Raw genomic sequence first — 11,753 nt, 5'->3', positions numbered from 1 at the left:
GCCAGTCAGTTGTAAGCATATTGGGAAAATCCCCTTAACTTTTCCTTGTTAACCTAACTTATTTTCGAACTGATATGTTTGCTGGTGGTGGCATTATCTTTTGAGCTGATCTTTTAACCACCGCCAGTGGTTAGTCTTTAGTGGTATATTGGGCAAATGTTTGAAAAGATGGGCATAAACCATCCTTAGAATAGCATCCTAGTTTCTACAGATACTGCCTCAATCAGGAAGCAACGTGCATCACTGGCGGAGGCTGTGGTTGGCTACACCCTTGAGAAAGGGGCCTAGGATTTCGGTACCTGTGTTAAAAACATACCAGTGACACTCCCAGGAGCAACATTGGTGTGATGACTCTCTGGGAACCTCGAATATCACTTTTCTAGCACCGAAGAGAATCAGATTTAATAGTGGTCCATTATCTCACTGCCACAGACACACAAGTGCCATTAACACTTAAAAGTGGTGCACAGGTGGAACTGTGCGTGAGAGAAGAAAGCCCTTGATTATCAGCTATTTACAAGCCACTCTTTTCAGTGATAGGTTTTTGCTTTACTGTTAGCTTTTGCTAGGTGAAATGGACATTTGTAGCTCTTTACCTAAGATAAAGGCTAGACTAGTAAGCTAAGATGATAGAAACTGGGGTTTCCAGAGGCCATTCTACTGACATAAGGCAAAACAGTGCAGGAAAGAACACACGATTTTGATAAATAAATGAGTTAGTAATGAAAATATTTAAAAAATGTGTTGGGTTATGTACAATATTCTACAAATGAAAGATTGGTTATCTAGTTAGCTTTGAATACAGAATGTTTTGATGCCCTCAACCCTTTTATTTTGCAACCAGGTCATTCCTTGTCTTTCATCCATTTTAATTCATTAAAATATCATCACATGCAGTGAAGATAATCATCTAATTTCATGAGAAATGAGAGAGAGTCAGAGATTGGGTCTGGGCAGGACCAGTTTACACCTTCTAGGATGAACAGAGCTTATTAATCAACAAAAAGGTCAGAACTCATCTAAATAGTTATATTCTTGTTATCAAAAATACATCTCAGCTAATGTTTAAATGTAGATAACCAAACTTACAAACAAAGAAAATCCCCAGTTTTCCATTAAATTTTAAAAAATAAGCAAAGTGAGAGCCGGCCGAGTGGCTCAATTGAGCCACTGAGAAACAGCGGTTCGATTCACGGCCCGAGCTGAGCTACCGCTAAACTGCCAACAGATGGCAGGATGGCTCAGCTAAAAAAAAAAAAAAAAAAAGCAAAGTGATGAAGTGGTTAAAAGCTTAGATTGTTAATCTCCTGTAGTGTATTCGAGGATGTGCACTGAAAACAGATCAACTATTTTATGCCAGAATTCAGATTTCCTTTTTCCTTATGATTTTTGTATGATGGTAATTTCCACCCCCCCACCCCCCATAAGACCTTGTGAACCTATTTGACCTGAATCTCAATAGGTGTCCCTTATTATTTGGATGTCTTATTAGGTGGAACTAATAAATATACAGGCTTTTTGGACATTCTGAAAATTTCTAGGCTTTAGTTCCAGATTACTTTGAGTATTGAAAAGGAGGAAGGAATATTATGAATTGGAGTTCAGGTTAAAAGTTGGGCATTTGAAATATAAGTGGAAAGAATTCATTAACAATGACCCTTAATATTCTTTTGCCAAGGTAGTTTATAAATAAGGGATTGCCCATAAAAGAGCTTGTTATATTTCCCCTCTTGAACGTGCATGACTCTGTGACATACTGTACTCTGCCATTGATAAACCTGATTTAATGTAATAAATACTCAGACAAGGATTAGTGTTACCAATTTCATGGTAGAGGAGGAATAAGCTGATAGGTTTGTCTATATTTTTTTGTCAGGCAAGGCTTATCCAGATTTTGATACACATTTTAAATTGATTATTAATGAGTGGCAACTAGATTAACTAGATACATATTTGCTTTGGGGGGACTTTAAAAAGATTTCTTGTTTAGATTTTGAATTCATGATAGGTTTCTTTCATTCCTCCTTGGTAAGTAATGAAATATTTATTATCTAGGCTGAGTAATATGACATGAAACAACAAACCTGCACATGTCTAATTTATAACAAATCTGTTTCCTTAATGGGTGGAAGGAAATCTGAGGACAGTTCTAAGGATTCTTGTCTGCTTTCAGTGCTATCTTCTAGTCATACTGAAGACAACACCTCTCCAGATGGGTCTTTCCCCTTCTTCTCCTCACCTCGGTCAATGTCAATCACGTGCACCACTCCAGGTTTTAGAATCAAGTCGTCGGTCTCTACCTGACTTCTGTTGTCCTCCACTTCCATGTAGCTCCCTTTTGTTTGCTGGGCAGCTTTGCTGAAGGCTTCTTTAAAACGGCGTTTGAGTTCAACATCTGGACAGAAGACATACTCATAAAGTCCACCGGCCAGGACAGCTCCTATTATTGGTCCAACCCAATATATCTGGGGGAAAGATGGAAGAGTTACAGAGTTTAAGTAGAGAACAACTATTCCTTTGAACAACTTATGATTATAAAATTTAGCTGGTTTAAATTAAGAGAGGGTCATGTATGGGTCATGTATAAAAAAAGAGGAGAATTGGAAAGAATATAAGACAATATATCAAATCCATATCAGAGATTCATATATTGCTAAATAACATTTGAACAGAGCACAAGAAAAGACTGTTTTCTCTTTTCCTGCTTTTATTAATTACTTGTTCCCCATTTTCTGATAATCCTTCAAGTAAAGATAGCTCTTCTTTGTGGGCATTGCAAATTAAGCAGACACTAAAAACCCTTTAACTAAAATAGAAAAAATAAGAGTTTCTGAAGAATACTTATCCTACTTTCTTAATATTGACATTTTACATTGGCATTCTGCATAATTACAATCATAGTACAGATTTTGTCAGTTGGAGCTTTAGTGATGCAGTACAGCATGATAAATAGAATCCTAGCTCCACACTTAGCAATTATGTGAGTGTTTGCATCAGTTACTTACTTCTTAAACCTTAATTTCCTCATCTGCAAAATGGGGATTATAATAATACATACCTCATGGGCTGTCAGGATTAAATTAATACTTGTAAAATCCTTACTAGTTCCAATTTCATAGTAACCTGCTCCATCCCATGTTTCCTAGACAAGTTAAAGACGTATGTGACCAGGCTGGCTTAAGTCATTTTCATTTGTGTTACATGCTTTTCCTCTCTAAAATTTGGTGATTTAGTGAAAATCTCATGCTTGCTCATTATTCTTCTTGCAGAGTGCTTTCATCTCCATGGTTCTTATGATGGTGACCTGGTGAAAACCCCTGTACTGAGTTTATGGATGATGGTTAGTTGAGGGTTAGCAATTCCATAGGATTTTTAATTCAATACATGGAAGCTTTTTATCCTATAATTTATGTGTCTATAATAAATTAAGTTTTGAGTTTGGGATAAACTTCAGCATTTGCTTTAGAGCACAGGTATGCTGTACAATATTAGACTTTCATTCAACAGATTCATTTGAGCAACAAAAACCTTGTTCTTGAGCACTGTTTCCGAGCCAGCTGTGCTTAGCCTTTTTCTTATATTAATCCATTTAATTTTAACAATAACCTTTGAGGTAGATATTATTATTATCTTCATTTTATAGGTAAGAAAACTGGAATTCTGAAATGGTAAGAAGCTTGCTTAATATTTTATGCTTAGCAAGCGGTCAAGCCGGGATTTCAGGTCTGCCTGTGTTCAAACCTTTGTTTTGAACTATATATACTGTTTTCTACTATGCTACACTTCTCTTATTTGAAAAAAAAATGTGGTGAATGCTTCTGCTTAACATACTTTCTGGTAATGAATATCACTTAGCATCCTCAGTGCAAATCTAAAGGAAACTCAAACTTTAAGCTGAAGCTGAACACATAGCTTAACAGAAAAACCATTGGTAGAATGGCTCCAAGAACCAAGTTCCTTATCTTGAACATGAAAGAAACCACGTGAGAGTTTACCTTCTCCATGCCCTTTCAGAGGAGCCCTCCTCTGAATGTCTTTACTCTTTGTTCCTTTGGTAAGATCTCCTTAGATGTCTTCTATTCCATGAGATGAAAATCCCACAAGGGAGACTAGAGACTGCTAAGTAATCATGACACTTTCTCAGAACACCCATGAACAAGACATCTAGATGCATGCTCTCAAAAATAAACAACTCTCAATTTCAAGTTGCTATCCAAAACAAAGTCATAATGTACTTTAAAATAACTTTTAAAATTTATAAAGGTAAATAATTTTTATTGCTAAAAATGTAGAAAACACAGAAAAGTATAAAGAAGAAAACTAAAATAATGTCATTAATATTTTGGTGTTATTTCTAGTCTATCTGTCTATCTATCTGCAAATAAACTTTAACTTAGTTCTAAATTTCACATATCATTGCTGCAAAGTGGACATTTATTTTCAGTAGGATTAACTTTGTTATAAAATAACAAGAAGGGGAAAACATTGATTCAATCAACAAGCTAACAATTTTCTCAGTCTTTAAATTATACTAGTTTACCACAACTAACAAGTAATTAATAAAAAATATTTTCATTTACATTTTAAAGTCCTCATAAATTAAATTTAAAATTGTCCTTTTTCTAAATTTTAGTTATAAAAACAGTTTGAATTTAATAAATTGAACTAAAAGTTATACTTTTATCATAAGATCTATATACTGCCAATTAAAACTTTCCATTCCAGTTAATGTGGCAAATCTTTTGAGACATAACTTTGGAAATATCAGTGGCAAATGACCAATTTTGTGGATTGTATTGTTGACTGAGTCTTTGCCTTACTAGGTCCAAAATCTTGCTTTTGAAAACTGACTCAAAGGCTGTTATTTAATGGTGTAGATTACTTGTAAAAACTCAGTACACTTTTCTTAGAAATGAATGTGTATGGCAGTGGTGCAATTTCTTTACATTTGCAATGTACGCCATGGTTATGTGGGTGTGATTGGGTCAGTAATCACTGTATGCATGAGATTAAAACACAAATGACCAATTCTGTTGCATCCATAAATTAAAAGTTGTAAAATAACATTCACAACATACAAATGACAATGAAAGTTAAACCCATTTATATGTCTCATATTTTTATTGATTATTGTAAGTTAGTGTGTGAATGGCCATAGAAACAGCTACATTATTTATTTAAGGAATTTAAATTCCTTTTTGTTGGTAAGAAACAATTAAAATACAGATAGTTGTGATATTTAAAAATAGGTACCTCTTCTCTCCAGAAGCATTGCCACCACAGCAATAAGTAGGTTAGGCATGAGGCTGAAAAGTATGCCTTTTCTGAAAGTTAATTTCCCCCCTACTATGGTTATGATGATACTAGCATAAATATTTATCCCATTTGTTCCTCACTATCTGCAGTTCAAATGATTCCAACTTGCGTACTATTAGTTGGGTTTCTGCTTTTGTAAACAAAAAAGGTAAATATTTTTTGCTATGGGCAGTGCTCTTAAGCATTTCTTTCATTTTTTTCTTCATCTTCTTTTTTGCAAGCATATTTTCTGTTATTGCCAGAAAGGCTTTACTTTCAATTATTTAAAAACCATATTCACTACACTATCCTGATTTTAACTTGTTCCACATACGCAACCTCCTTGTACAAAGTATTCTGTTGCAGTCTGTCAGTACAGTGCCCAGAGTGGTGCTTAAAAACAAAGAAAAAGACTATTACTGAAGGCCAGAACAGATATAAGGTGAAATGTTTTGCAGTAGATCTGTGCTAGTCTCTCCCTAGTCTTTATGAAAGATGTAATAAAGTTGGGCTTCAAGGTTGGGAGGAAGGAAGAAAAATGTGAGTAAAATAATGAAGAAAAAAAAAAAGAGCTCCATAGGTAATTGTCCTCAACATGATAGTCACCCAATGGTTTTCCCAATTTCCCATGATAACTGCAGGTCCAAAGGATCGGGCGGGGTTCATGCTGGCACCAGTGTAATTGATCTATAGGGAAAAAGAAAACAGCTTCAGACAATACTGAAACAGGCTACTAACATATCATTCATTGTAATGTGCTACCATTTACAATGGTAACTAACCAAGGAACTGAGGGACTGTCAAGACTGTTAGCAGCAAGATCAACATTCTCATCACAAAGTTAGTAAAATAATAACCTAAAATGGACAGTCGCGGCTGGATATTAAAGAACTACAGCTGTAAAACACATTTTCAGGCCAGCTCTGGGGTGAGGATAAATGAAATGGATAAATTATTTAAATGAACTTGGAAACTTACTGCAAATAAATGTCCAATTGCAACAGAAAATCCAATTGCTAAAGCTATTGAACCAGTGACATCAGTTCGTTTGGAATCGCAGCTGGCAAAAATAGTGAACACTAACTGAAATGTGATGATCAGCTCCACCAGGAGACCATGACCAGCAGTTAGATTTCCATGAACCTAGAAAGAGAAGAATATTTCATTTGAGTTGAAGCAAGAGCACACTTTCTATGATAACATACCATTGTGAAAAGCAAATTTTATCCCTGTAAAAACTGACGGTTGAGTTTTCTATCTCACCCCCAACAGAGACACTGTCTTCCCCTCCCCGCAAAAAGAAAGAATAAATTTCCACTCATTTTGGACCATCATAGATAATTAATTACTCTTACAAGGACAAAGTGGGAATTTGTGCTGAATGTCCTTTTCTACAAAGGAAGCAAAATGTGCCACTGCTGCACTTAAAAAAGAGTTTCTTGAGAGTCTTGTAATTTTATAAGGCAATGATTAAATCTATTAATTACATTTAAATTAATTAATATGTATTTCAGTTAAAATTTAAACCATGTGTGATTTTTTTTCATCAACCCTGGTGCTGAGCTAACAAATGTTATTCCTAATCAGCTAAGAACTGAACTAGGGTCAACGACAATTGACTTTTTTAAGTGTGACCCTTAATGTAGATCATTTAATATCTCATGAACATGACAAGAAACAAATTGTTTCTTCTGGTAGTGAACCAACAAATAATTAAAATAAAAATGTCTTATGCTAAATATATAGTCAGTATAGTCACTTGGATGGGGGGTGGGAAGAGAGAGAGCGAGAGAGAGAGAAAGAGAAAGAGAGTGAGAGAGAGAAATCAACACAATTTTTGTGCCATCCAGACTTAGTGATATTCAAGTCACTCAATAGCAAACAATGATTTCCTATCGATATATTCAATGTTGCCAGAATCAGTTTTTACCCTTGTTAAGCATCATCAGAAATTCCCTGGGAATAAATTAGCAATTATAGGAATATCTCTCTCAGGGCACGAAGGTGTCCTTGAGTACAGTCTGCAAGAAACCTGGAGTCCTAGTTTGAAAATAAGAGCTAAAGATGCTACCGTGGTGACTCCCAAGCCGCCCACCACACTGGGAGGTGTGACCAGGTAGAGAATCCCTGCTCCGATGATGGCGCCCAGGCACTGGGCTGCGATGTAGAAGACAGACTTGGCGATGCTAATCTTCCTGGTGCACACCATGGCCACCGTCACAGCAGGGTTGATGTGGCCGCCACTGATGTGGCCGAAGCACTGCACCATAGTCGCAATGCTGAGTCCAAAGCAAAGGGAGATGAGAACCATGTCGACCGGTAAGGGCTTTTCAGTTCCACCCCAATTGATGGTGGATCCCAGGCTGAGGAGAACAAAAATAAGCATAGCCAGAAATTCCGCTGTGACTGCCTTCCAGAAAGCTTGAGTCCATACCCCTTTGAAAGCCGCCATGATGCTTTCTCTTCTACACAATGGTCCACACTTACTGAAAAGAAAATAAACAAACAAAACAGCATCATCAGAAGCTGCCAAACCAGGGTTTATGAATTCAGGTGAAGACACCAAGTCTGCAATCTTGCCCTACTGTGGGGGAGGGCCCCCCAAAGGTTATTTTCATACCAAGAAAGAATGCTTCTGGAAAAATCTAATTAATTGTCTCTTAATTAATAGTCAATAGATTGTTATTCTAGTCTCCTTTGATTGAATATTTAAAGATCCAATTTATCTGAATTGTCAAAAAATGTCTAAATCAAGTAAGTTCCTTACAGAATTAAGAATAAAATACATTTACCTTGCAGTTAATTCTCTCAGAGCAAGTTTTTAAGTTTCAATGTACCTTTTTATATGTCATTTTCATTTTGAACATAAAGCAATAAAGCAGGGAGGTCTTCCTCAGTTTTTTATTTTATTGCTCAAAATGGCATTTTGAAAATTGAGCGCCGATTCCCCCTCCCCTCTCCCCCAGGAGAAACTCTAGATCAAAGAGAGGCCTGTTAGGAAGCCAGGAATGCTGGAAGTCTGTCTTTTCAGAAGGTAAATTCCTTGTGGGAAGTGGAGCTCATGGTGACAGGGGCGGTGGGATCAGGTAGGGCCTGAGCTGGGACGGGGACACCCCTTCCTCTCTCCAGCCAGAGGGAGGAGTCAAAGGAACACTTCGCCACTCCAGTCCCAACGCGCGGCGCTGGGAAGCCTCACCCTCAGGTCCCAGGGGGAGCTGGAGTCCTCTCAAAGGGAGGGGGAGTAGCCAGTCTCGGGCTGGTGCCAGGCTCGCGGATCGCGGCCAGGTGGACAAACAGAGGTCCATCAGCAGGGACCCGCTCCCCGCTCTCCCGCCCGCTGGTGTCCCAGTCGGCCCAGCAGCCTGGGAAAGCTGCACCGTGGCCTCCGCGGTGCTTTTGCAGTGTTAGGGGACAGTCCCTCCTGGTGCCTGCCCCTCTCTCAACACCTGACGTTACCCCTCAGGTAAACTTCCAAAGGGATCCTGGAGGCCAGCATATGCAATTAGCGCCCCAGGCACCCTGCCTGCCCTTTTGGGGGCAGCCAAGTGCGGATGACTGTGAATGAGGCAGACCTGAGGAAGGCAAGTGTGCAAAGGGGGTGTGGCAAGGAACACTGTGGTGCTCCCAGCAGAAACCTCCATGGAAAGCTGTTTTTCTCTAGTGTCTTCTTGATGGCCTTCTATTACTTCTTCTTGGCCCTAAAAGAGCACATGCCTCTGCTTGGGGGAGCTCGTGTGTGTGCGCCCCGAAGGAGGGAAGAAGGTGAGGAAGGATGGGGAATAGAAAGGCAGCCTTTGAAAGTGAACACCTTTTCTTCCTCTAATCTATTATAATTTCCTCTTGCTGTCTGAAGATCTTTGGAGCTGAGAACGGATGGCGTTTGAGGATATGAATGCCCACTTCTCATTCTGGAAAGAAATGACTTGGATTTCCTTTGGAGGGGGGCAATTAGCCCACTTACCCCATTATTCAAGACATTTGCCCTTCCCCTTGGTCTGTGAAGAGCAGCAAGAGTGAAGGAGTATGGAGAGATGGAGCAGAGATGCTAATCGCAGGGGACAATAAAAAAGGGTTAGGCAAGAAAGCCAAGTATTTTAACAGGTTAGAGTTATTGCAGCCTTCCCCTTGACATATTACTGAGAGTAAATTCCCCCCTCCGCCTCCATCATTCACTGTCTCCAGGAGACTGGGTTCTGCATGGGCAGTGGGAAACGCTGTGCCCAAAAGGGCTAGGGGAATTCTCCCTTGATCTTTAGGATCTCAATCAGCCTCTGGTTTGATACGGGGCTTTGCTTCCGAGTTGGAAAGAGAAACCCGTTTTCTGCCCAAGCCCAGGTGGCTCCGGAAGAGGAACAACCAGCTCTGCCCCCAGTGTCCGCTGCCCAATGAACTCTTAAGTGAATCATGTAATCAGGAAAAACCCCAGCTGGGAGAACAATGACATCACGTTCCCTAGAAGAAGAGAAAATAAAGAGACTAAAACAGCACTTGGAATGGGGCAGGGAGGGTGCCCTGGGAGAGACATTAAAAATATCCCAAAGGAAAAGAAACTCCAAGAACTCCCACATTGAAAAAAGAAGTTATGAGGGTGGCCTCTGAACTCACCAGCAGCCCACGGCTGTAGCCGGGATGGCAAGGGGCAAGGTGCTATCACAGGTACTGGTCGTCTGTGGCTGGATTTAGTGGGAAATAGGGAGCTGGTTGGGCAGGAAGCACAGGTCTCTTTTCAGCAGCACAGGAGATCACCAGGAGAGGCGGGCCCTGCGAAAAGGCCGCCTCCATGCTACACCCCTTCTTCCCTCACTGTCCCCAGTTCCGTGAGTTCTGGCTCCCTGTTTATTTTCTCATGCATCTGTCTACCTCTCCAGAGACCTCATTTAAGAAGCCCAATTGCTCTTTCAGCTTCAAAATTTTCATCAGCCAGAGAAATTAAAAAAAAACCCACAAGAACGAAACCCCAAACAGATATACTCTTTAAGAAAGCATTGAGGGTTTTTTTTTTTGAGCACCTCCAAAATCTGATCATATTCCAGGGCAGAGTGACCAACCTTAGTTCGCTGTGAACCCCAAAGTTTCCAGGCACCATATGCATACCTCTGGCCTTACAAATGCTCACCCCAGCGGCTCTCTTAGCTTTCTGCTATTATCGTCAATGTTCCCTTACATGTTCACACTCGATGGAAATGGATCAACACCATTTGTTTTGCTTCTTTTGCCCCGGAACAAAGGGGGTTTGTTGATGTGCCTGGATTGTACTGAACAGGACACATTTCTTTCTAGCTGAACACTCAGCCTGATTTACTTCTGGACAGCTCAGCCCCTGAGTGAGTAGTTTTTCTGATGAAAAATACTGCAGCTAGATTTACCTCCATAGGGTCATTTTCCTGTGCTGTCACAGGTCTCAAATATATGGAGGATTTGGCTACAAAGCATCCTTATTCTACCTTCTCTGTGCCTCTCCTATGAATATGCTCGGTGCCCAGATCTACAGAACCTCCCACCCGCGTTATAGTTTTCTTCTAGATTCTGCAGAAAAAGCCACCAGTATCTGTAGTAAAAGAGTCAGAGTTTCATTTTTTGGCCCTGAGCATTGTTCCCTTAAGGCAAAGAAGGACTTACCCCCACCGCCTTGCTGCGGGTCTGTCACTCATGCCTTCCCTGGCCAGAGTGCAGCGCTCATTGCCTGCCTGCAGCTCCCAGCGCGCTGGGAGTCAGATTACGGCCACTTGTCTGATTGGGTTTTTGGAGTCTAGGGGTGGAAAGATTCTGCACCATGTGGCAATCGCTAAGTTATATTTGAACTTGAAAGAACTTTTTGCTACCTGATCACTATAGACACAGGCACTTCAGGAACACAAAACCTTTGCTTACATTATGTTTCTTTAGCTGGCTATCTTTGAAAATGAGGATTTCCCCAAATCTTCACCAGAGTTCTTCCTACCACAGAGAATTGCTGAGAATTTGTATTGTTTGGTTTTGTGTTGTAGTTGAAATTAGGCAACGATGAGAACACGGATTTGTGTTATCCAGCAGTTGAGATGTATTGAGTGGCTGCAGTGCATTCATTTCTGAGTGACAAAATATCTGATAGCTTTTATTTGAAATTTTTTTGTTCTGAGAAGCAGCATTTTAAGCACCACAGATAATGGCAGGTTCATTTGTAGTCTGTGCAGCACTGATTTGGATAATAGGAAATAAGGAAAAAATAGGAAATAAGGCTACCCTAGGATGCTCACATGGCTGTTATAACCATTGTTGGGTCAGAAGTAACAAATTTAAAAAGTACAGCGGTTAGGTGGGGACAAAATTATTGGGAACTGTAGGTAAATTTCGTATCTAGAAAGCTAGGGGCAAAACTGACTACCTCATTTGTGGGGTCCAGTGCAAAATGAATGCAGGATTCCTTGCTCAAGAATTAGGAAGTTCAAGCTTGCAACAGCAGCACATTAACACAAAAT

The 11,753-nt window shown here is 39.7% G+C and overlaps 1 protein-coding gene across 2 annotated transcripts; it reads right to left on the bottom strand.

Moving 5' to 3' along the window:
• Window positions 1–1,253: 1,253 nt before the first annotated feature.
• On the bottom strand, window positions 1,254–11,073 carry AQP4 (aquaporin 4). 2 transcript variants are annotated; one of them, XM_019654556.1, is made up of 5 exons: window positions 9,901–10,056; window positions 7,367–7,781; window positions 6,274–6,438; window positions 5,902–5,982; window positions 1,254–2,465 (listed from the first exon to the last, which is right to left on the bottom strand). In XM_019654556.1, the coding sequence occupies exons 2-5, from the start codon at window positions 7,745–7,747 to the stop codon at window positions 2,187–2,189; spliced, it is 906 nt and encodes a 301-aa protein (XP_019510101.1). In that variant the 5' UTR covers window positions 7,748–7,781; window positions 9,901–10,056; the 3' UTR covers window positions 1,254–2,186. The 2 variants fall into 2 exon arrangements, with proteins under 2 accessions (XP_019510101.1, XP_019510100.1); XM_019654555.1 differs by lacking the exon at window positions 9,901–10,056 and adding an exon at window positions 10,915–11,073 and having other exon boundaries at window positions 2,025–2,465.
• Between the last annotated feature and the right edge of the window lie 680 nt (window positions 11,074–11,753).

Source organism: Hipposideros armiger, unplaced genomic scaffold (assembly GCF_001890085.2).
Source record: "Hipposideros armiger isolate ML-2016 unplaced genomic scaffold, ASM189008v1 scaffold_225, whole genome shotgun sequence".
NCBI classification, from domain to species: domain Eukaryota; kingdom Metazoa; phylum Chordata; class Mammalia; order Chiroptera; family Hipposideridae; genus Hipposideros; species Hipposideros armiger.
The sequence above is the reverse complement of the archived record's forward strand: the minus strand, read 5'-3'. Positions and strand labels throughout refer to the sequence as shown.